General features: G+C 43.2%; 1 protein-coding gene and 1 non-coding gene across 2 annotated transcripts; both read right to left on the reverse strand.

The window, feature by feature from the left end:
- Positions 1-834: 834 nt before the first annotated feature.
- Positions 835-23,877, reverse strand: PTCD3 (pentatricopeptide repeat domain 3). Its single transcript, XM_050896529.1, has 24 exons — positions 23,783-23,877; positions 22,407-22,456; positions 21,274-21,313; positions 20,183-20,228; positions 19,371-19,439; positions 17,961-18,065; positions 17,413-17,536; positions 16,205-16,323; positions 15,368-15,441; positions 14,963-15,050; positions 14,801-14,861; positions 14,434-14,516; positions 13,636-13,780; positions 12,543-12,593; positions 11,524-11,607; positions 9,711-9,739; positions 9,080-9,183; positions 7,900-7,978; positions 7,716-7,806; positions 6,425-6,510; positions 5,082-5,230; positions 4,175-4,216; positions 2,419-2,577; positions 835-1,665 (listed from the first exon to the last, which is right to left on the reverse strand). Exons 1-24 carry the CDS (start codon positions 23,875-23,877, stop codon positions 1,596-1,598), a joined length of 2,043 nt encoding a protein of 680 aa, XP_050752486.1. The 3' UTR covers positions 835-1,595.
- On the reverse strand, positions 14,583-14,724 carry LOC127016337 (small nucleolar RNA SNORD94). The gene has a single exon (XR_007766485.1). It is a non-coding gene; the product is annotated as a small nucleolar RNA SNORD94 (small nucleolar RNA).
- Positions 23,878-24,029: the final 152 nt, after the last annotated feature.

Raw genomic sequence — 24,029 nt, forward strand, 5'->3', positions numbered from 1 at the left:
ATTTGTACAGCTGTAAAAAATTCCATGTATGACTACAGGTTTAAGTAGACATAACTTAAGCTGGTGTCAGAGCACATATTCTGCATGTTTCTTGTCAGACCTGCTCTTCTGTAGTTTTAGAAGACCAGGTGTTTCTATCTAGAAGCCAGGCTTTGATTCAACCATGAGAACTTGTATAAAGACCAAGTTCCTTCCTTCTCTTACCTTTCCCTTAATTCTTACTGTCAGTGAAGACAGATTGATCAAACTTACATAGTACCCACTTGCTGAACTTACTCATAACTGTGGCTTTGTCTCCTTGCTGATCCAGTTTTAAATTGCTGGTACAATAAAGCAAAGAGCACATCACCACCCCTGAAAGCCCTTTATCTTTGATTTACACCTTAACCTGTACTAGTCACGCATTCCTGGAACAGGCTTGTTTGCTTTTGGGAGCAAACCTTGCCTTCAAACAGGTTTACTGCCCATCCACTCCTGTAATGTGACTTTTTGAGCCTTCTGGCTGTAGTTTGTTCTACCCCTAGCAGCTGTTGCTGCCCAAACTCATGACTGAATTATCCTTAAGCTGCTTTCCACAGCAGTGTGCTCTTACTTGTCCTGCAGTATCATGCACATCAAGGTTTTATTTTTCACAAAGAGAATCATTTGTTAACTACTCTTCACTGGAATATGGTTTAATCCTCTCAGGAACAAGACCATTCTTTGCCTGTTCCAAGATAATTACCTCAAAAAAACCTTCAAGCTTCCTCTACAAGCCGAGAACAGCAGCACAATGCTGTGAGGGCCAGTTAACTGCAAGGCAGAAAAGGAACAGTGCAGTCGTCTTGCCAGTCACCTCGCTCGCTTTATTGCTGTATTCTGCATGAACTTTACTTACTCTCTCACAGAGCAGCAGCAACGCTTTATAATCAACAGTTTTTGCTCAGGGATTATCAGAATACAGCCAGCTTTCATGTCAGCCGTTTATTAGATGCAGTCTCCAGCTGTACAAATCGTAGCTTTTTAACATCTACAGTCCAAAGCCTGTCCCAAAACACCAGAAAGGATGAGGAATAATACCACAGGTGATGAGTATTGCATTACTTGCAGTGTTTACATACAGAGTAAACTTGGTATTTAAGTAGTTCATTAAAGTTAGCTGGAAAGGAATTAAATCTGGCACAGGTTTAAGTCACAGGAGGTCCAAGAGAAATGCTCAAGCTGTCAAAGTCTTGTACCTGCTGAGCAGCCTCCAGGAAGCTGCACCCTCTGACTGTAGCCCTCCGGTACCTCAGCCAAGATGCTTAAGCAGGCCGCAGCTGCCCAGCAGGAGCCAGCTTGTGCAGGTAGCGGTGTGGAAGAGAGACTCTGTTGGTGTAGCCCACGCTGTGTTTGAAGTTACCAAGAAGATTAAACAGGACAGTTCCCAGCTTGTTCCAACGAGGACAACGTACTCTTGCCAAGCGGGTCCCGTATCAGAATGCTCCGGAGTGCTTAGCAGTGCCGCAGCACCTCCCAGAAGCTGTCCCTTCAGTAATTTCACTTCTCACAGAAGCCTCTTGGCATCACGGCAGGGGTTGCTCCCAGTTTTCCCGAGAGGAAGGCAAGAGGGACAGCTAGTCACGGTCGCTATCGCTGTCACTATCGCTGCTGTCGCTGTCTGACTTGATACTCTCCAATGTCTTCCTGCAGATGTGAAACAGTCCAGGAATCAGTCACCTGATTGTGGCTTTTGCTTGAAAAGAGATCTCCAAAACACAGGGTAAAGGCCCTCCAAAGAGAACATTATGGGCTGTCTGATGCCTATTATCCTCAAAGGACAGGTTCACCCAGCATTTGGTGGAAGCACACCCACCCCCTTTTGGAAAAGCAGACTACTTCAGTTACTCAGAAAATGGTGGGGCAGCTGTCAAGGGTGCTGGACTTCTATTTATTCATTCCCTTGGACCAGACCACTGCCTCCAAACTGTGGTCCCTCAAGGCTAAGCCCATCGTCTGAGCTTGGCTGCATCAGCTCAGAAACGAACCATGGTGGCTGGCCAGGCGTACTAAGATGGACCATGAGCCTCAGAACCTATGAACCATGTGCAGGGCCATCCTGTACCACTTCCCTGCTTTTACTAGCCTGCAATCAGTGTCTTTTAGGTGGCCAGACCCAGCTAGGAAAAGATCCTGGGAAAGAAAGGCGATAGCAGATCTGAGCGGTGGATAAGCCTAACCCCATCATGGAAAGGTACCTTCCCTCCTAGGTGGGATGGATACAGCACGGAATCATGGGGCCATTTTGGGGGTGTGAATCAACCAGAGTCAACACAAAGGCACATCACTCTGAAGCCAGTTCTCTGCCGCCTTGGAGGAGAAGCCTTTCTGCAGGAATTACCCCTCCAACAACCTGTCTACTATACCCCTTCAGCACTAAGATGAAGTACTCCAACTTACTTCTGCTCTTCAGAGAGTTCAAATTCCTTCTCTGTTCTGCTTTTAATTCTTTGAGATGAAGGAAGACCGAGGGATGCTGCCAGCTTTACCAGCTTAATTGCCTCATCTGGGCAATTGGTTTGTTTAGCACAGTTCAAGAACGCATCCATCACCTGGTCACTGCAAAAGCAAAGGCAAAGAGTGACTGTTGATGGGGCCCCAGGTGAGGTGGCCATTAACTTACAGCAGGCACTTTAGAGAGGGAGAGGAGGTGACAGATTTTCAGATCACTCAAGCCCAATTCTGCTCCTGCCAGAAATTCCACCTCAGCCTTCATGCCGCACCGATGCGGTGTGCTTGGGAACTCCTGTCCTAGCAGAAAGCAATACTTCTCTTTGCACAAAAACAGTGGGCAGCAGCTCACTGCTCAGGATAAGGACTGCACCTTAGCAGTAGCCTAAATAACCTTCTCTTTACAGTCCCCACATCAGGCCCTCACCCTCTTTTACGTTGCTGGCAGAGGTAAAGGAACAGTATAACAGCGCTTTAAATCAAAGGCAGGCGTCTCACTGCCAGAGGCTGCCGTGCTGTCCATGGGCACTGGGAGCCACCGACAGCTGGCTCTGCTCTGCCAGCTCCATTTCATGTCGAAGTGCTGGCTCTGCTCCTTCGTCACCTGCGACAGCCGCTGGAGACACCTCTCTTGCCTTTAGGCAGGGAAACAAGGAAGTGTGTGCAGCTGGTGCCGCAGGGAGCCCGGCAGAGAAGGGAAGGCAGGGGACAGTGCAACCAGGAAAGCCTCTGATCCATTTGGTAACGGCAGGGAAACTATTTTCTTTCCCTTCACGTTCATAACCCATGGCATCCACAAACCATCAGCTACACCACAATTTCAGAAGGAGAATTCTTGTCCTTTCCCTACTCCCCAAATTGAGATGGGGGCTCTGACGTGGCTCGGCAGCATCAAGGCTTCCTTGGGCCACACTAGCGGCAGTCTGCAGAACAGGGCAAGCACAGAGTGCCACTAAGAGCAGCCTTTGGTACCACGCACTCTCACTGGTGTAGGCAGCCACAGAGAATGTTGTGCATCTCGGTGAAATTCCCATCTCCAACATCAGATTTAAGGTGTTCATTTCTGTGAGCACCAAGCAGTTGTTTGTTGTTTTTTTTTTTAATGCATTACTATTCCTTAAAAGTTGTTTTCTACTTCAAACAGAATTTTTTCCTCCAAAATCCTGACAAGAGCTAACTGTTGTAGCCTAACAGGGTATCACATAAGATTTAGGATTTGACTTGATAAACTTGTCTTCAGAAATCCAGACACCTCTGAAGCACCTATGCTTGGTTAATAGCATACTGGAATTTTTTTGAGCACATGGGAAATGAGATTTCTCAAGAGTCCTGCTTAGACTGATTTCTAATGCCAAGTTCATCAGTGGCACTGTTCTCCATGTCCCAGAGCTTCATTCAGTGACATCTTTAGTATCAACCACTTAAACCTCCCCTTTGTATTTTCAACATTTTTTGAGACAGAAAGGTCTTGGAACACATCAGTTGGATACACAAACACCCGTGCTCACAGGGACAGACACACACACACACTTCAGAAGTAACAATAAGATATGGACCACTATTGTCAGTTTTAATTGGGGGTTGGACTACATGACCTTTAAAAGTTCCTTCCAACCCAAAATATTCTATGATTCTATAATAGAAATGCAAGATCTCAGCCAAAAGGGAGGCTCAGTACCTGAAGTCAGAACCTAAAAGTACTCACGTGGGAATCCTATTGATTTGCTGGAAACGCTCCATCATGTTCCTGTTCAAAAGAAAACAAAATAATAATTTTAAAAAACCCACCACAAAACACAGGAACAGACATATTAAATCTCTCGGACAAGCCCCTGTTGAAACATAGGCAAGCTCAATGTCATGAAATGATCTTCCCCACAGATCTGAAACAGATCCCATGCCGTATCCTCACAGATGCAATGTGTACCAGCTAACATCATTGATTAGCTTAACACAGAATAGCTTAACGAGTGCAGAAAAAATAGAGTGTAGCTGGTGGCAAGTTTACTTCAAAATATCACATATTTTTAGAAGGGTGCTTGCCACTTTGGTTTCAAATGATTCAGTGCAAAGAGAACATCTGTATTTAACAGAAAACAGCTCAGAACCTGAAATTGGAGGCTAGATATTTTAACCAGTATTTCAAGTTGAGAGCATGTAGGACAGGAAATTCTAGCTACCGGAGAGTTCTAAAAATATTCTCTTTAGAGTTTCAATTAGGGTTAATTCTAATTAAAAGTTTAATTAAACTCAAATTAATCTCTTCAGCAGTTTCAATTCCAAAGAGTTCTAAACATTAGAAAATGGGAAGCTGTAGGAAATCAGCAGTGGTTAGTGAAGGGATAATCAAACCCTACCTTGCCATAAGCAGCTGTACGATGCTCTAAGCCAGTTGCTCCATTAACTTTGAAACCACTTTTAAGATAGACAACTGTAACTTGGTGCCAAGAATGAACAATAAAATTAAGAAAAAATCCCATCACATTCCCAGCAGGATTTATCCCCTCTCTTTGTCTGCACTAGCATTCCAAGTCATTAGCTTTTCATTTTTGTGATTAAGCCTTGAGTTACAGTGTCAGCAAGCCAAGAGCTCACGACAGCCACACACATACCAAGCGTCCTGGGTTCTCCCAGCCCTGGAAAACAACAGAGCGACATGGCCCAGTGCACTGCCTGTCCATTCTAACGGGGCCTGCTCCCTCCCAGTTTGCTCATGGACAGCTTTGATGTCTTCAGCACACTTGGCAAACGCCAGTTGAATCTGTGAAAAGATTGTGCTATTAATCCCAAAACCTCCTCTACAATTAACATATCCTTTTCAGTGCAATTCCTCCTACAGATCCTACAGCTCTGCCATCTATGTGATTTAAATTTGTGAATTAACAGTGGTTACTCCTGGCAGAAAAATCTGTCACTTCTGTCAGGACAACTGTCCCCACCAGGCAAGCTCCAAGACGGCTTTGCAGCGACAGCTGTACTTAGAGCTCTGCAGTATGCATAAGCCTTTAACCCTCCTCAGCTTGAGAAGCCAGTTACTGCAATGACATCTTTGGCAAAAATCCCTGAATTCTGCCGTGTGCTTCCCCAGAGACGTGGCTGGCTGGGCTGGATTACTCTTCCAAATCCTGGTAAGGAAGTGATCCTCTTCTGTGTTAATTTGATGTTTCTCTGTAGGTTGAAGACAATCTGAAGGCTTAGCAGTCCTGGATAAGCTCACATAGATCTGGAAATTTGTAGTGGCGTATGCACTGGAACTGGACCTCTAAGACGGACCAGGGACAATAATACAGCACTTACATACAGTCCGTATGCTGCACACAGAAATGGGGAGACATCTCTTTTCACTGAGCTTCCATACTGGTTTTGGCTAGGATAGAGTTAAATTTCTTCATAGTAGCTTGTATGGTGCTATGTTTTGGATTTGTGATGAAAACAGTATTGGTAACACAGGGATGTTTTTGTTATTGCTGAGCAGTGCTTACACAGAGTCAAGGCCTTTTCTGCTTCTCACCCCACCCCACCAGCGAGTAGGCTGGGGGTGCACAAGAAGCTGGGAGGGGACACAGCCGGGACAGCTGACCCGAACTGACCAAAGGGGTATTCCATACCATATGGCATCACGCTCAGCAATAAAAGCTGGGGGAAGAAGGAAGGGGTAGACGTTCGGAGTGATGGCATTTGTCTTCCCAAGTAACTGTTACACGTGATGGAGCCCTGCTTTCCTGGAGATGGCCGAGCACCTGCCTGCCGATGGGAAGTAGTGAATGAACTCCTTGTTTTGCTTTGCTTGCGCACACAGATTTTGCTTTACCCATTAAACTGTCTTTATCTCAGCCCATGAGTTTTTGCACTTCTACTCTTCCAATTCTCTCCATCATCCCACTGGGGAGGAGTGAGCAAGCAGCTGCGTGGTGCTTAGCTGTTTACCAGGGTTAAACCACAACAGCTCCCTTACCTCATCAGGGTGCTGCTCCCTGCTCATCAAATGCAAGAGCTCTTCCAACAGGTCTTGTCTCCTATTGAACCCCAGCTGTTTCATATCTGTTTAGAGAAAGGCAGTAGTTAGTAAGTGTGACCAGTACGCCCTGCTCCCAACTCGTGGTAATATGGTTAGCATAACTAACACCATTTTATAAGACAAACAGCCATTCTCTGTGACCGAGTGGGTCACGTATTAGTTCCCTTTCCCCTCATTATCAGGCCTTGAAGGTCCTGTGCACTGAGTAGATGAACCAGATTTCTTCTTCCCCTCCCTGCTGACCTCAAGTCGGCACCAGGCCGACTACTCCACTCCTTAACGGCCCTCAAGGTGCCAGGCACCCGGCCAAGCCGGTGGTGGTGATGACCCCGTCACAGAACAGGGAAGGTAACAGCACACAGAGCACTGTCTATAAAATCAAGCAGTTACAGGTCCTAAGTGGGAACCTGGACCTGAACTGCTGCTGGACAGTGAGACCCATGATCCCCCGGAGGCCAGGGATGCCTCCACCTCATCTGCTTCCTCCAAGGATTGAGTGGTGACTCGCATTCTTTTATATGTTTTTTGAGGCTAGATTATGATTTTTATGTTGATACAGCAAAGTATCAAGTATTAAGATTTGACCCAATCTGCAGAACGTCCAGGTGATTAGAAACCATAAGGTAAGCGGTCCTATAAAATTGTGGACTATGCTACTTATAAAATTGTACTACACTGATTCTGCTTACAGAAATCCTGTGCTATTCTGGTTATAAATTCTATGCTATGCTAATCATAAAATCCTGTTAAGAAAATAAAGCTTTAATTGTAACTACAAATTAGTGCTGTCATCGTTCTGCCAAGGATCCCTAAAAGAACCTGTCTGTGCCCTCAGTGTTAGGTGACAATAGGATGTTTTCTGTGTGCTAAAGCCTATATCTGCATTCTTGTCTCCTCTTCTTAAGGGGCAAAGAACAGGCAAATAATTTAAATGAGTTAAACCTGGGCTACTGGTTAAGGTACTACTCTCTGGTAAGCATTCAGTTTTCCAAGACACTGACATTTAACTATGACACAGCCGTGACCCCTCCGATAGTCTGTGCTATCAGTTCTGCCTTTCTCTGATACAACAGCCCCACCACTGCACTGAGGAGTAACGGCCCTCATGCCAAAGCATCTTATCATGGCTATTCTGAGCACTGGGAAGTTTCCCAACTACCTCCCACTTCGCATTGCTCCTGACTTTTATCAAACAAACTGCCTACGTAGCCATGTGGCTATCACTGACCTTCCCAGACTGAAGGGATCACTTCCAAGTGGTTGGCTGCATCCAGTGCTTGAAGGAGGTCCAATATATTTTTAGGAGTTGGATAGAAGAGCTGATGAAGGAAGAGAATCGTTTCAGTAAACTGTAACTGTTCCATTTCTCCATACTAAAGCTTTGAAGCTTGCTTACCCTAACACACACTTACCGAAGGGAACATTTCTTTGTACCATTTCAACACAACATCAATTTGTTCCATCATACACAATAATGAAAAGAATTTTGACCTAGAGGAGGGGAAAAATGTTCTAATTTAGTAATGATTACATCAACCAAACCACACAGAAGCACCAGCAAATGATGGTGTTCTGATCAGATTTGTATTGCAGAGCAGGGAAATTTCACTGTATGATTGCTATACTCCATACAATTAAAAAAGCAGTAGCATTTTTTATGAGAGAACTTAATGCTGACACTAGGTAATTCGCAGAATTAATTAGAAGTGAGACCACTGCATTTTAAAATCTTGAAAAAATGCAGCCTCTCTGCCAGATGCCAGGTTTGAGGTATCTGAATCTGTCTCAAATGCAACCTCTGGTTAAGAGCCGCTTTAAGAAGTGAACTAAATTAACCTCATTACTTGTGCAAGTTCACAATACAAGCCTGGGACCTTGATCCAATGCACTGGCTAGGAAAAATGTCCCTACACCAGGAAATTAATTTCCATTAATCTCCCTTGATTTATTTATAGGCTAAGTAAGGTAAAATCATATGAATCACCCCACCCCTGAAACTGCATCTCATTTTGATGATAATTATTTTTCATTAATTCACTGGAGCGTCTCTAGTTCCAATGCCTAAATAGGCTTTTCTTCAAATCAGTATGCTCTAAGTACTTAATTACATTCAGTGACTGCAGCGCTTAGTAACATTGGTAAAGATGTTTCAGATGCCATGATTACAGTGTCAAATGGTGGAACTACACGGGAGTTTCGTGCCTAAACACACCTGCTGCACTGCAACCTCTCTCTACAACACCATGCAGAGAGCTAGGTCTGACCTGTACGCTATTTTGGTGTTACCTCCTACGCTGCCATCCTAAGTGGACAACAGGATTGTAGAAAATACAACTGGTTGGTACAGTAGTTGGATGGGTATTAAGCTAAACTGATGCTCCAAGACACTTTATTTCAGTTCAGGCAAGGCCACAAACTAAAAATAAATCCTAAGCTATCACTGTTCTTAAGAGGAATCTAATTCCCAAACTGCACATACAATAACGAGCTGGTGTTCAACAAAGCATCCTTCTGCGCAACGTTCAAATCCTAGTTTGTATTCAAATTGACAACACCACACAAGACACCAAATGTAAGCTGCACTTCACTCACCAGTAGGCATTTAGCCGATCCATGTCCAAGAATTTCCAGTTGTCTCCCTTCTCCATTGCCTTATTTAACTGATAGGCAAGCTTGATATCCTTAAGATCACAGCACTGCAATAAACCAGTTAGATTTTAAAGCTACCAAACGTAACACTTAATACATCCCTCTGAGACTCACTTCCACAAAGGTATGAAGAGTAATGAGCTGACAACAAACATTTTTAACAGGACGCAATTCAGTGCGGTGACTGCCTAGGCATTTTGTTTAGTTGAGACAAACGTGCGACTCTCCCAGTGGGCAAGAGCTTTCTAACCTAAACTGACACCTCCCGGTGCAGAGACGGTCTGACCACCGCAGTGTCACTAGAAGCAGGAGGTAGGGCACAGAAGACAGGGACTTACGCAGCCATCTCTAGAAAGAGATGCACGTATCACAGGCATGCAAGTTACCAATTTAGAAGGTATCAAGCAAAGAACTGCAGAATTACGGAGGAAAGTTACAGGAGGTGATGAACACAGGTGAAAAAGGGAAAGATACTGACAGCTAAACCTCGTATGACAGGCTGGAAAACTCACAGGCAATTCTTAAACAGCTGGAGGGCTCAAAGGAGTTCTGATTGCAGGGAAGAGGCACTTACCGCTTGCATAGCAGTGGCAAAAAAGTTGGCTGAAAGGGAGAAAATGGAGTCTGTTAGCTTCAAACTTTCAAGGAGACATACAGCAGCTCATTAACCCAGCCTCCCAGAGGACAGACGAGACATGTTCAATCAGAAAGCTGAATTTGTAGCTCAGTTTGACAATGTAGCAGGGATCTTCACTTTATATGTAGAGACTTTGGTGTGGCATGAGTTTTGCTAGCCAGTGTTCTGGAGGCAACTATACTGACGTGCTTTTGGAGACAGATTTAAGCAGATGATCTGTTTGACTTTAGGCAGTTTTACAAAAGCTACGTTCTCGTTTTATGCAAGACAGCATTATTTGTCTAATAGGCAGCCTACAAAAAAAGGCAGCCACATCACTCACCTTCTCTATTTACCCCAGTAGAAGAGAGCACATGCGACAGACACAGGCATTCAGGCAGGTTACCCACCTCTTTAGTACACCCCAGAGCTGCCCAAGAACATACAACTGCCCCCTGAAAATGTCTCCTTCCCGTTTTGTGAGGCTTTGACTCTGGTTTCTGTCACTGACATTTCAAAGCAGCACGGAGACTGATGCTGCCTGAGGAAGGCAAAGCAAGCCACAGCGGGAGGAAGAACATAAACTATCCTGCTCAGTGGCTCATTTCATTTGTGTGGTGAGAATTTGGGATAGTTGGTTTTGGTTTTCTGAAGGAAACACAAGGGCACTGGATGCTATCAGAGACTGAAACAACGGCTGGCTGTGGGTAGCAGAATGGTAGAAAGAACTGTAAGACAATTTACTTAAAACCATTAGGTACAATACACCTCCCTTTCCCTTGCAAGATGTAATAAATTAACTAAATACTATTAAGTTGGAGAAGACATTTTTGTGTTATTTGGGTGTTTAGTATACACTTCTGGCAGCAGCTTAGAGCAGAGCAAGAAACAGTGTAACACACATAGTAGGACAGAAGCGAACAAAAGAGGTGTACAACATTCTGACTATTTCCAGGCTTCTTTCCAAGGACAAAAAAACAAATGCTGGTAGGATAACCTAATGTGCTACTGCAACATAACATCTCATCTATCTTTGTCCTTTAAATGGCCAAAACCCATATCAATTTCTCAACTTGGTTTCCTGAAGGACTCACTGTAATGGCTTCTTCATCCTATCATATATAGAAATGTCAGCTGCTAAAGAGCGGCTTCCAACATTTTGTTAACACCACGTTGTACACAGCGCTTGCCACACCCGTCTTCAGATTGAAGCTGCATCTACTTCCAAACATACAGAAGGCTTATGAACATCCTAGGGCAAAGCTGTGTACATACACACGGCAGAAAGAGCCAGTAAGACATGGGATGTTCAGAATCTACCCCTTCTACAGACCCAAGCTTCAGTTTTGCATGAAGTTCTATTTAGTGCAATTTTCTGAAAAGGATTAGGAAGAACTAGAATAGGAACTCATACCACACTACAACAAAAACTTGCTGTTCACCAGACGTGTACGATTTGATGAAGCTGCTAGCAGATGTTCCTCCTTAAACTAGTCTTGTAAATAGCCTCGTGTTTTTTATTGTATGGGGCTCAAACGCCCATTCACATGGGCTAGACTCCTACTTCCACACAGAAGCCAGTGCACCAATGTACCGCACAACTTCCCGTCACTGGAATTTGTCCTTCTTTGTCTCCAAAAAGTATAAGAACAGACTGATATAAGCAAGCTGCATGCATTTTTCCTAGCTGGGTAGAACTACCTGAAATTCATAGGTACCTTTTCACCCAAGCTTAATCACTGCAGATTGTCAGATATATTGAAGTCCCTACCGTCATCAGGGTCCTCGGGCGTGAAACTCCTCTTTTCAACGTCATCTAGCACCTCAGAGATGATGCCTGATGGGCAAAGATCAACTGTGGGATAAACAGACAAGCAACATCACATCTCAGTTGTGCTAAGCACTTCATTAGTGAAGAGCATCAGCCTGCAAATATAATATGGAAATGGAAACAAGCAACATGATTTCAAACAAGTGTCACGATTCTCATGGTGCTCCACACCAGCTGCAATTTTATCTGCTCTAAAATTTGCCCTACTATTGCCAGATTTCCACAGCACAACAGGACAGATTCAGAAAGATAAATGTACTTTCTAGTGAGGAATCCAACAGGCCTGGAAGTTTGTCTGTTAGAAGGCTGCACTGGAAAAAGCAAGGCATTTCATAAACAAAAAAAAAAATTAAAAAGGGAAAAAAAAAAAAAACCAACAACCAAACCCAGAGAGACTCCAGAGCAGTTCCTCCACATTTTTAAAACACAAGGACTGCAGTTATGACTGCTGAGTCTATTCTCTTCCCACGCCCACAGATTTTTGGCTAAAGGATCTCCAACAGCTGGGCTCCTGCCTTCTAACACAGCTATGTTTCAAGACAGCTCCAATGCACAGAACTGTCGCAGAAAAACAGAATCCCTGTGCAATTTCTTCCCTGTGAGTGGCAGTCTATGAAATCACATGTGTTTAGTCACATCCAGCTTGCACAGAGCCTCAGTAGCATTCGCTCTTTAGCTTTATCAACTTGTGGCCACAAATGGAAAGGAAACAGGCTTTCTTTCCAGTTCTGCCCATTCTCAAAACACAAGGACTCTTCCGTCCCTGTAAGAGGTTATGATCCTCTGTAGCTTTTTCTTCACCCAAGTAGAATCAGACTGCACAGGTAACACTAGGATTGCACATCTAAGAGGTTGTCTTTTAATCCGTAAATCAACTGCCTTCACCCATCACATCTGGAAAGCATTTAAAACAGATGTTAAACAGGACACATTCATGAACAAGTTGATATTGCACGTACCGCCTCTATAAAATATACAGAGAAGATGATCATACGTTGCAAGGCTAGGCTCTGAAAAGCAAAAACATTGAAGTTACTTCGACATTCTTGGCTGAGCTTTATGCCTGAGCTCTAATTCACAGTCTCTGGCCCTTCCAGTGAGGCAGCATGCACAAATTTACTCTCTCTGTCCAGTCTAATGCTGGACCAGACCTCACCTACAACTGGGAGAGACAATATCTGAGGGTGGACCACCAGCTGAAGCACCATATTGCTATGGGGCAAACAGCCAAGCTTCCCCGCTCTAAATTAAAAGCAAAAATATTTCATAACTAGTTTTCCATTCTGCTCATGAACCTATCTTTAGTGTATCAGCAACCACGTTACTAGGGCAAAGCACACTCTACAAGACATCAAATCAGCTATGCCAGCATTCCCTGTTTTTGCAATGTTTACTTGACATCAAAAAACATCACCTAGATCAAAAGCTTTTTTTCCTGTAGAGATATATAGACCTGAACTGGCTTGGGTGGCTTATGAAGTAAATCTCCTGGATCTATGGGAAGCTAACAGACTCAGCGGACTGCTGCAAATATATATTCATAATATTCACTATTTCTACAGCAGTACTACAATAAGGACCCAATTGAGAAAGAGCCTATGGGCCAGAACACACTCCCCCACTGCATACACACACCTGTCCTTGAGTAGCTAGAGGTAACTACAGGTAAAAATGTAATGATAAACACGCTCCTAACCTAAGACTACAGCATCAAAATGCTTCATTATTTGACCTAAGGGGCTAAGTGCACCCACTATATTGTAATCAGTAATCAACACTGAACAAAGACTGAAGATGACAATTCAATTTGAAATCCACAGGCACTGGCCTGCTGAGTGGCCACAGCTTAGTACTTAGGCATTTTTATTTCTCAGTTCTCTTGCAAAAGGAAACAAATAGTAAAGTTGAGAACACAGTGAGAAATGTTTTTTTTCCACAAGCCCTGGCCTTCTTCCCTGCACCTAGGAATCACTGTGTTGTTTGCTGCTGAACTCTTAAGTTGACAATTCTGGAGGTGGCACTGGAATATAATAACCACTCTGGTTCTCTTACCTATATCAAGTGCTTCCATTTCCTTTATTACCGATAAAGACATACTTCTGCCTACACCACCACATCTTCTCAGAGTCTTCAGTAAAGCATTAAAAGTTAGCACATTTGGTTGCACTTCCTGTTGAGCCATGTGATTCAGGAAGACCTTAAATAAAATCCCAAAATCCTTAGTGCTTCACACATTATGGATCACAGTTCAGCTTTCAGGTAGGTATACATGCATTTCCTCAATCTAATCCTTCTCACTCTACCTCAATTGATCATTTATTAAGGGAGTACCATCTAATTTTTAATTAATTTGACCAAAAAACAAGACTATAAAATTACACCTTGGAGAATTGTGTCTAGAACATCAAGGAAATTTTTAAATTTACATACTGTTTTTCCTTATTGATGTTATGTCATTAAAACTGGAGCCTCTAATGTTACCCCTCAAAATTGCATTTCCATCACACCACCATGAACTACAATTCAAAGAATTTTTATCTAAAATTGTTTGTTTGTTTTCATCTCCCAGCATAATTTCCCAATTACTTTCTGTCCAGGCAGTTCTTGGATCTGGTATGTTCTCACAAGGCAAACCATTCTGCAAGGGCAAGGTTGGATTTTGTACGTTTTCCACTCCTCAGTAGTTAGTTTTTATGTTTAAACTAGTGTACTTCCTTTGCAGCAGATATTAGTATCTTCGTACAAAGCTCTAGTTTTTAGTCCTCTAACAACTGCAAAATTCTACTTAGAAAGCAGACCCGGCCCCTACACTCTTAACCCTTCCCCACCTCTTTTGCTCTACCTCCTTACCTTGGCTAATTCCCATCTTTCTAAGAAAGTGTCCTTTAGATATGGGACTGCTGTAATCAGTGCGTTGAAGGTGTGCACATCAGCTGGAAAATGTAAGATAATTCATTTTAACTGACAATTATATTCTACAGAAAACAGTTTGTTCTAACATGGCTCAGTTTTTGGCGAAGTCTCATGCAAACCTGTTTCCAGTGAGCCGGCCACACGCCAGCTGCACTGAAATAAACAGTTTGCATTCAGCTCCCATGATCTAGCTGAGGTCCGTACCCCTGCGCCAATCATCATTGCCATGAAACAAATATTGATGTACCCAACAATGGGTTTCTGTTACCTAGAAGACCACAAATCAAAACCAGGAGACACTTACCCTTGTGTCTTTCATTCAGCAAGTCTATGTACATGTCATAAGCTTTGGCAGAAGCCCCATGCTGCAAAAAACAAAAAAAACAACAAAAATAAACAATCTCTATGACTGTGTGAGATTTCACAAGCTGAAAAAAGTCCTCCCAGCACTGAAGGATAACTTTACCTTCACCATCCCACGGATCATTGTGCAATACGAGTGTGCATTCCTCTCTGGCATTATCTTAAATATCCTTTCAGCATTGTTGTTCTCCCTAGAATCAACGAACAAGCTGAACGTTAAAGAACTTAATAAAAGATACCTTTAGGAAAAGGATTCAACATGCAGAACAAAATAATGGGCTGTACTCCCAATGGCTGACATTCAAATATATTACTTGTGATACTTCGAGCTATTCTACAACCACTTACTACATTTCCATCAACAATTTAAAAGATTAGCAAACACAGATGTATTTAACAAGTAACACCTGCAAGTATGGGCTGCTAAAAAGTCTTTAAGTCTGTTTTGTAACAACAACGCACGTGCACAACCCACTGAATACAGGAACATTGGCAACATTTTCCATACCTCCATCTAGAGCCGGATGACTGTGAACCTCTTTGGAATTGTCTCCTTGGAGCCTTCTGCTCTGAAGTATTCACCTGGAGAGATTTTTGCAGAAATAAGTTTCTCAGAACTCAAAGTTATGGTTCAATGTCAAATGACATGATTTGGTAACAACACAGGAGTTCAGCAGCACTCTATATGCTACCAAAGGTGTTTTTTAATGGGTTACATTAAAATAATTTCTATTATAATGTTCAGGAAGCAATAACTAGATTAAGAACACTGTTTATGTTATTACACATAGTAACAAGGTAAATTATATGTATTTGTGGAGTTGGTGGGAATCATTAGACTATAGCAAATACTCTGTAAAACCCCTTCTCCCTCAACAGTCTTCCCAGGGACAGGTATTGTGCAACATATCTACTACTGTACCCTGCGACCTGATACTCTGAGGTCACGCAAGGAGCCCTCGACTTCATTGAAATCTAGTTATTATGGTTCGGACTGGAAGAAAACTAACTAGCTGATTTTACACTAGAAGTACTAGAGTTCTCCTTTGCAGGCAACTATAAAAACAAGGCTGTCAGTGAGAAACAGTTATTTAAATGCAGTTCAGCACAACTAAGCCAAGACAGGGTTCCAGCTGCTAAGTTCAGCTTTACAGAAACTACTTTTGCTAGTAGGTCAGACACAGGACTGTTGTAACTGCTGTATCTCTTGGGAATGTTGACTGCATCTGACCCATCTCATACCATCTCCCAGGCAGGTAGTCACAGTACAAGAATCTTGACATCACCTTGATACACTCCCAGTACGCATGAAAGAAAGAAACAGAGATCAACAGGTTTTTCATACCCCTGGTTCTTCCAAATCCTCTTTTTCTTCTTCCTCTTTTTCCGCAGTAGATTCTCCATCTCCATAGAAGCATAACAAATCTAAAAGGCTGTTTGTGGTCTCCAGAGATACAGAGGTACCTACAGAAAATGAGGATGTACAACAACAGTCGCAGAGAAAGTAAGAACACACGATTCTCCAGCTGTATCAGAAAACTTCCAAACACCCAGTTATGCCACTTACTTCTCTTTGGACATAAAGGCATTCTCTATCAAGTCTGTAAAACCTGGGCGTGACACTAATACTTCCACGAACCCATTCACAGGAGGAGACAATTTTAACATTGAACTAGAGTATCTGTTTTTATATTGAAGCCACTGAAAGAGCAGAGTTTTCCTAACCAAGTGGGAGAGGGAAGTGGCAGCTGGCAGCCAAAACTGTGAAGCAGCACAAGCCCAACACAACATCCGAAATATCTAGTGCTTTTCATAACCATTCCTAGGATACACCCTGCTGGGAAGACCACTTCCTGTGTTTCACTTTCTATGAAACAGATTTAAAACCAACAAAACAAAAGAGCTATTTGATGGAATTATCTCCTTTCCATCTTGCAGCGGATATGAGAAAGTCTCACCTTCCCAGTAAGCTTTCCTCCTTCAGAGGCTGTGGCAGTTACAGTTTTCTATTGCTTCCTCCTCATTCACCCATGACAGAGGTAAGGTCCAAATCAAGGAAGAACTGAGAAAGACTCATTTATTGAGGGCAGGTCCACAGAAGGGGCACTCAGCTGGTATGCTATACCAGTCCAACACAGGAGCAAAGTGCTCAGCACAGATGTAACTTATACCAACCAATATGCTACTGCACGAGGGCCTTTACGGGCAGAACGGTATCACTCACTCACACAGCATCTGCCCACAACAGGCCCGACGCTACTGCATCACACATTCTTCCACTTTGGAAGAGAAGAAAAAAAACTCAACACCATCATCTGCTTCTTGATCAAGAAATCATTTGGTCTCCGTATCACCAAAGTGACATGTCAGACAAGCAGTGAATAAGGAGGGCCCAATAATTCTGGAGAACCACTTGACCAGACCAGAGTCAGTTGTGAAAGGCAGCAACATAACCATGAAATTGTCTCCATAGCCTCTGCCAAATATTTTAAAAATATTTTTGCCACAATTTAAGTAAAGCTCCACAACAGAACCTGGCAGGTGACCACATACCTGCTTGTACGAGCTGATCGAACAGATTCACAGAATCTTTCACCCTTCTGAGGTGAATACGCTCTTTTAGAGCTTCCTCACTCACCCCTTCAATCTGAGGTGTAAGAGTCTCAGGCATCAAGCACTAAAAGCAAAGAATGCAAGTTAGACATGAGCTCAGACCTTCTCTAAACCATTGCTAAAACACTAACCAAATATGCTTACTTAGTACCCAGTACACTGCTGTGATAATCCCCCGACCCTCCCAGCCTAACAACACCAGTCCTTTTGGTGATGAAGGACCACACATCCTGATCTCCCACTTTCATGCTAAGAAGTCAATATCTAAACATTTCTTTTCTTTTATCGAAAGTACCTGATATGATACTGAATTCCTACGGAAAAATGTTCACTTCAGAAACATAATGGAAATACAGCACTGCTTTCATAGCTGTCTGCAAAACAGTTACCAAAATTATCCTTTTATCTTAGTTTTGGCCCAGTCTGACAGTTGATTTCACCACCTGACAAAGCACAAATGCAACGAAAATGAAAAGCAAAAAGCTTACTGGTACGTTGGGCTCTGCAAAAGTCTTGTCAAAATATTGAGGAAACTGCTTAATAATGTATTTTGCAGCATTTCTCCCAGACTCCTTCGACAATGAAAATAGACGCTGCATAGGAATGAGAGAGAACAAGATGAAGAAACACACAATTAAAAGGCTGAGAGTGAGAAAAACATTTTCCATAATACTGAGCGTTCTAATGAGATCCAATTAAACTCATGCTTCCTTTTCTTAGTAAAACCACAGGCACAAGACAACATTCCAGATAAACGTTCTGGTATTTATGCCAATATAAGAATATAAGTAATTTACTTTTCTGTTACTCAGTCAAGGGACAAAGTTCTGTACCAGACACATCTGAAATGCTGCACTACTACCTCAAGCTCAAAAGCATCTCTCTTTTTAGAGTTACGGCACTCGGATGTTTCTCTCCCTGTTTGTCATTTCCAAGAGCATCACCCGATTCCCATTCACCTCTTTTCCTCAAGTTCTAAAGTCAGACCCTCCTTTGCCTTTTCTTTTAAAACTCTTCACATTTGACAGCTGCCTTCAGCCGTCTCAACGGCTTCACCTCTGCTATGCAGAAGAACTGAAGTTCTACCATAGCCGTATCACTGATCTGCCACGACATATCTCAGCTCCCAGTCTTCTCTCGCTACGCTCTAATCAACATCACACACAGCAGCTCCTTCTTGCCCTCATTTGCAGTTCTGCTTTCTCCTGCCTCAGCTTCACGCTCTTTAATCTTATGCAAAGATAACATCAGAGGAAGACTCCCTTCCTTCTTCCTTTCTATTATTATCTCAATACTACTATTTCCATAAGCCTAACTTACCAAATAGCTGCTCTGGGATAAAACTAAAATTCCTGGGGCTTGGCCAGGACAGTTAACTGGTAACATGTAGTCTATGTAGTAACACACACACAAGTGACCTTGTGTGTTTTAATTCATACATTTAATTCAAATTTAACTAAACTGTAAGCACAAAATCTCATCACTTGCAATACCACATATTCACAGTCTATATCCAAGGTATCTAAACACAGTTTTAACAGGTTGAATGCCTCACCTAAAGAATTACTGTTGGGAGTTATTTAACAGACTAAGAACATGGAGAAATAGAACAACTCAGCAGGTAAGCCACTAATTTGCAGGAATGTTAACAGAGCTGTGTCAGCCGGAAGGTCCCGACAAGGGCAGGAAGAAGAGATAACTTTGTGTGTGCAGGGTGGATTTGTCCAGAGAAATGCTACAGTCGTCATGCATTCAGAAATACACAGAGAAGAAAATTCTGAAAGAAATCTGATACTTCATTTTCTTTTGTAACTAGGCTCCAATGAGATAGTTTTCATAGCCTAGACAAAGGGGGGGGAGGGGGGGAAGCTATCAAGGATTTGAAAGGAAATACTTACAGAATTGGCTGCATTTCTTGGCATAAGGAAAGGGTCATCCTGGAACATATAATGAGCAGCAGTAGGATCCTGTAGAAAGGAGAACCCAGGACTGAAATGTTTATAGTTATGTACACGGGCACACTCTATGCATATCACACTGCCTCATGAAATTTAAGGCACAATGAACAGTTCCATCATAACCACCACCTGATGCCCATTTTACAAAAGCTCCTCTTGTTCAAAAAGCTTAGCCTGTTTGGAAATAGTTAAAAAAAGCATTTCCATTATCCACACACATGCAGGCTAACATAGTGACAACAAAAGGGTCCTTACTATAACATGACAAGCAATGAGTGCCCTGCAAAGCAAGCAGAACCCCAACCATAACAGTCTCAGGGGAGCTGAGGGGACTTGCAGGATCAGATTCAATTTCCAGAACTCAAGACAGGATTGGCATCACAGCATTCACAGCTGTTGCCTAGCAAGAGTAGACACTGATTGCGCTTTGCAAGGCTTACTTCCTGGACTGAGATTGGGAAGAGGCAGTCTGGATTGGGAAGCTGAACTAGTAAAGGAGCTTGCTCCTGATGTAGGCAAAAGCCTTATCAAAATATTACAGCTTTCGCTGGTAGTTGCAGCTCTCTCTTAGCACTAGCATGAGGCTTTAAGGACACAGTAAAACGCGTTGAGCAAAAGTGAAGACTCTGTGAAGAACAGATGTAAAAGTCCCATCTTCCATTTATGGCCAAAGTAGAAGAGCCTCCAGAGTGCAAGGTTATTGCGTGAGATGGACAACTCAACCTACTTCCATGATCAACAGAACTACTTACCCTGTTCACGGTAGAAGCCAATGTTTGAAGAACCGCTAGCTTACCCCTAAACATAAAGGAGCTTCGATTAATACTCGGTTGCAGACTTTGAATGTTACACATTACATTGTATGCAGAACAAACACAGGATTATCCTGGCCTGTAAGGATTTTCAGTTCTAGGAAATAACGGTTTTGCTGCACTTAGAAAATACCACTTTTCACAAAGGGAGGGAAAATTCAACTGCAAAAACTGTCTCAGTTCTGGAACAACCACAGGAAAAAGAAAAGACTTTGAAGAAAACCAGAAAAGCATGTGTGTTTCCTGCTACCACTCCTGCCCTTATTATACATTATCAAAGAAAGAACATAGGGAAGGGACACAGAAAGAATTCCCTGGAATGCTCCTCTCAGAGACCCTTAAGACTACCCCATCTCTGAGGGATGGATATGAGTCCCTCCCCAAGACAAGTCTGGGGAGGAAAAAAACTCAAAACAAAACAGAACTAGATTTCTCAGGACTCCTGTGCCTGTGGATCCTTAAGACTTTGGTTGTGTTTCAAGCAAACAAGGAAAGGCCAGTGAAAGTGTTTAGGTGAAGGTGGTCTTATTTTAGGTTTACATGCAGACACCATTTGACTATAAACTTAGTTTTTGCTGTACAGTCATGCAATTTCATCTTAAGTGCTTCCAACAAAATAGCTTCTGTTCAGCTGCGTAATTTCTACAGGATTTATTCAGCCAGCTATCAATGGTAAAGTTTATTTTGCTGAAAGAAACACACCCACATGCAGACAGCCAAACGAACTTGATTTTATAGATTTCTAGCAAATGTGACCTTTTACAAAGAAACAGAACTATGCTTGAAAATGCAGCCCTTATAACTGTTTTTAAAAGAAAGGTCAGGAACAGAGTGTACACACTCTGCACAAAGAGGAAGAGTCAAGAATATTCCCAGAGCTCCCATTCAGCAGGAAAGCCACTAGTGGGACATTAAATCCAGGAATACAGCAACCTGAATTTTCTTTTTCAACTTTGGTGGACAGACTACATTTAGCTGTCTAACAATGATTTTCTCCCAGGTCGAGAGATATTCCAGCAGTAAACACTTACCAGGTTTTCCTTCGAGGAAGCACAATTTCTTCTCGAGTAACTATGAGAAACAATATTAAAATTGTTATGAGAAACAAACAGATGCACAAAGAAAATCTTGCCCTCATGAAAACTGTTGATTTAAGCTCATCCAGCTGGAAGTACTAAAGCAAGGATTTTAAAAACAGTCTAACGTAGGCCACAATTTATTGCAATGATAATAGAAAAGGCTGGCAAGGAGCTTAAGTGTCTTGTGTCAAGACAGGATCAGGGCCCTATGATAAACAAATGTCAAAGAGATTGTACCCATTTACCCATTCAAGCTTCTTCAATCATCCTTACTCTGTATCTTCTCGCTTGAGCCCCAACCTTTCCCAGTCCCCTCCTTTCCTGCTCTTAGTCCCCCAGTTCAAAGTTTGCCATCATTGCCCATTTGGCTTCTCCAGTTCAGCTTGCCAGAATACCACAGCAAAGTGCCCTCTCAAGTTTCTGCTCTAACAGCCTGACACCAACTGCTCAGTTCCTTCCACCCCACAGATCAATTTTCCCAGTCCTCCCAAAGAGGAAAAAAGAAAAAGGACAATACCAAAAGAAGAAGCTATAGGTTGTCAGTAAAGCATCTTGGCGAATTCATTCACAGAGGAGCACGTGGGACCTCCTGATGACAACCCCCAGAGCCAGGGCCTGCAAAGGTACTTTTCCCACTGCCTCTGTGTTGATGCTTCCATGAGCTGTTACTGGATGGCAGGAACTTGTTCCCACGTGCAGCATGGCTCCAAGCATCCTAGCTTACTCTTCTCACAAAACTCATAGCAGAAATATGGTAAGGAGTACAGACAAGCAAGAACCTGAAGGAAACTGTCAGGATCGAGGTGGAAAAATCCTTATTTTTATTTTATAGTTTATTCCATTTCAAAGAGCAACTGGACAGCTCATGGAACTGGACAACTCAGTTCATGCTCTCAGAGAACAGAGCTGGTTGGTGGTGAGGGTCATCAAGTTAAGCCAGGAAATCTCTGCACAATGAAGACGGGGGAAAAGAAAATCCAAGGAGGGGAAAAAGGGCATTCATGTCGTCTTTATCTCCTGACACACTATGTTGTTTGGAGATTAAAAAAAACATATGCAAGAAACCAGTAATTAAGACATCATACCTTCTGAATTGTCCACAGTCTTCCCAAGAGCTGTACTACTAGAAGAGCACCTATAAACCAATCAGAGTTTTGAATTTATGGTAGTCACATTAATATAGCAAAAGTAGATTAATGAAATTCTGTACTACAGGTCAGAATTAATTAAAACATTAGAGGGGAAATGTAACTGGAAAAGTTGCACTAACTCCAAATTATTATCATAAAACTCATATTTGATGCTTCTCTTAAAGTCCTGATTTCAAGAGACAAGAAGTTATACACAGAAAATCATACTACATAAAATTTGTAATCCTTTATTTTTGGGGATATCATGGCTTTAAAATAGTTTTCATGAATTACTGCATCTTAGAAAGAAAATCCTGAACATCGATCAGAAAAGACACTTTATGGTTTAGAGGCAGGATCTAGCTGAAAGCAGTACCTTTTTTTAAAATATTTTAGACTTGAGTAGTGCTTACACAAGCAGAAGACCCTGAGCTGGGACGCAGGGAAATCAGACCTGTTTAGTTCCAGATGCCCAGTCTCTACAGAACTGCAGACAGCACATTCACATAACCAGAGCTGTAAAAGGCACATCCGCATAAACTTGCTTCTGCTGTGTATTGCAAAGCAGCTGCTTCATGCTCAGTTCAGAGTCACAGGACACTGCTCCAAGTCTTTCTTACAATTGTTCACATTTTATTGCTTTTAACACAAATTAAAGCTTACATTAAAATACTTTCACTTATTTTACTCATGAAGCAATCTAACACTAAAGCCTTACTATAACTCTGGCATTTGCACGTGCTTGCACACTGACCTTGACCCTGAGGGAGATGCTGTTAATGTGCATTCATATCTCTGTGCTTTACAGTGATATTGCATAATTCTAGCTGTTCCTATACATCACATAAACTTATTACATCTGATTTTACCGCCCCAGATGTGAGTTGTATTTTGCCTACCCAGTGGAGTGCGACCTTTTCACTTGAGGCATACTCCGAAAGCAACCTCCCCCCTTCACCTGCTTTTTCGTGAGATTCAGCTCTAGGAATCACTTAACAGCTCAAACTCACTCCCGGGGCGGCTCCGAGCCGCAGCGCCCACCAAAAGCAGAAAAAAGCCGCAGAAGAGGCGCTCCCCCACCCCGAACACACCACGCTGCTCCAACCCTACCCGCCTCAGCCTGCACACCAGCGGCCCAAGACACCAGCGCGCAGGCGCAGAGCGCTCCGCTGCGGGGCAACCCCTAATGCGCCTGCGTGGCCTTTCGCGCCTCAACTCCCCAGACCCGACATCCCCCCCCCCCCCCCCCCCCCCAGCCCGTTGATTCCTCCACGCCGCCACGGTCGCCGGGCCCTTTTCTTCCCTCCGCTGCGGGAACGGCAGAGCCTTACCGGTAGCGCTCTCGCCTCCCGCCCAGTAAGCAGCACCGCCTGCTCAGCGATACCGCTTGCTGCCAGGAGCTGCGTCCCAGCCGCCGCGCCGCCATGCCAGCACTCGCGCACTGCCGTCCGGGAACGAGAGCGGTACCATTCTCGCGGCGGGGGGAGAGGCCACCCCTCCGCGGCGGTGGTACCGCCCGGCCCCGCCTGCCCCCTGCCGCCGGGACCGCGTGGTGCCGCCCGTGGCGCAGTAGCTTCG

This window comes from Gymnogyps californianus, chromosome 4, assembly GCF_018139145.2.
Source record: "Gymnogyps californianus isolate 813 chromosome 4, ASM1813914v2, whole genome shotgun sequence".
NCBI classification, from domain to species: domain Eukaryota; kingdom Metazoa; phylum Chordata; class Aves; order Accipitriformes; family Cathartidae; genus Gymnogyps; species Gymnogyps californianus.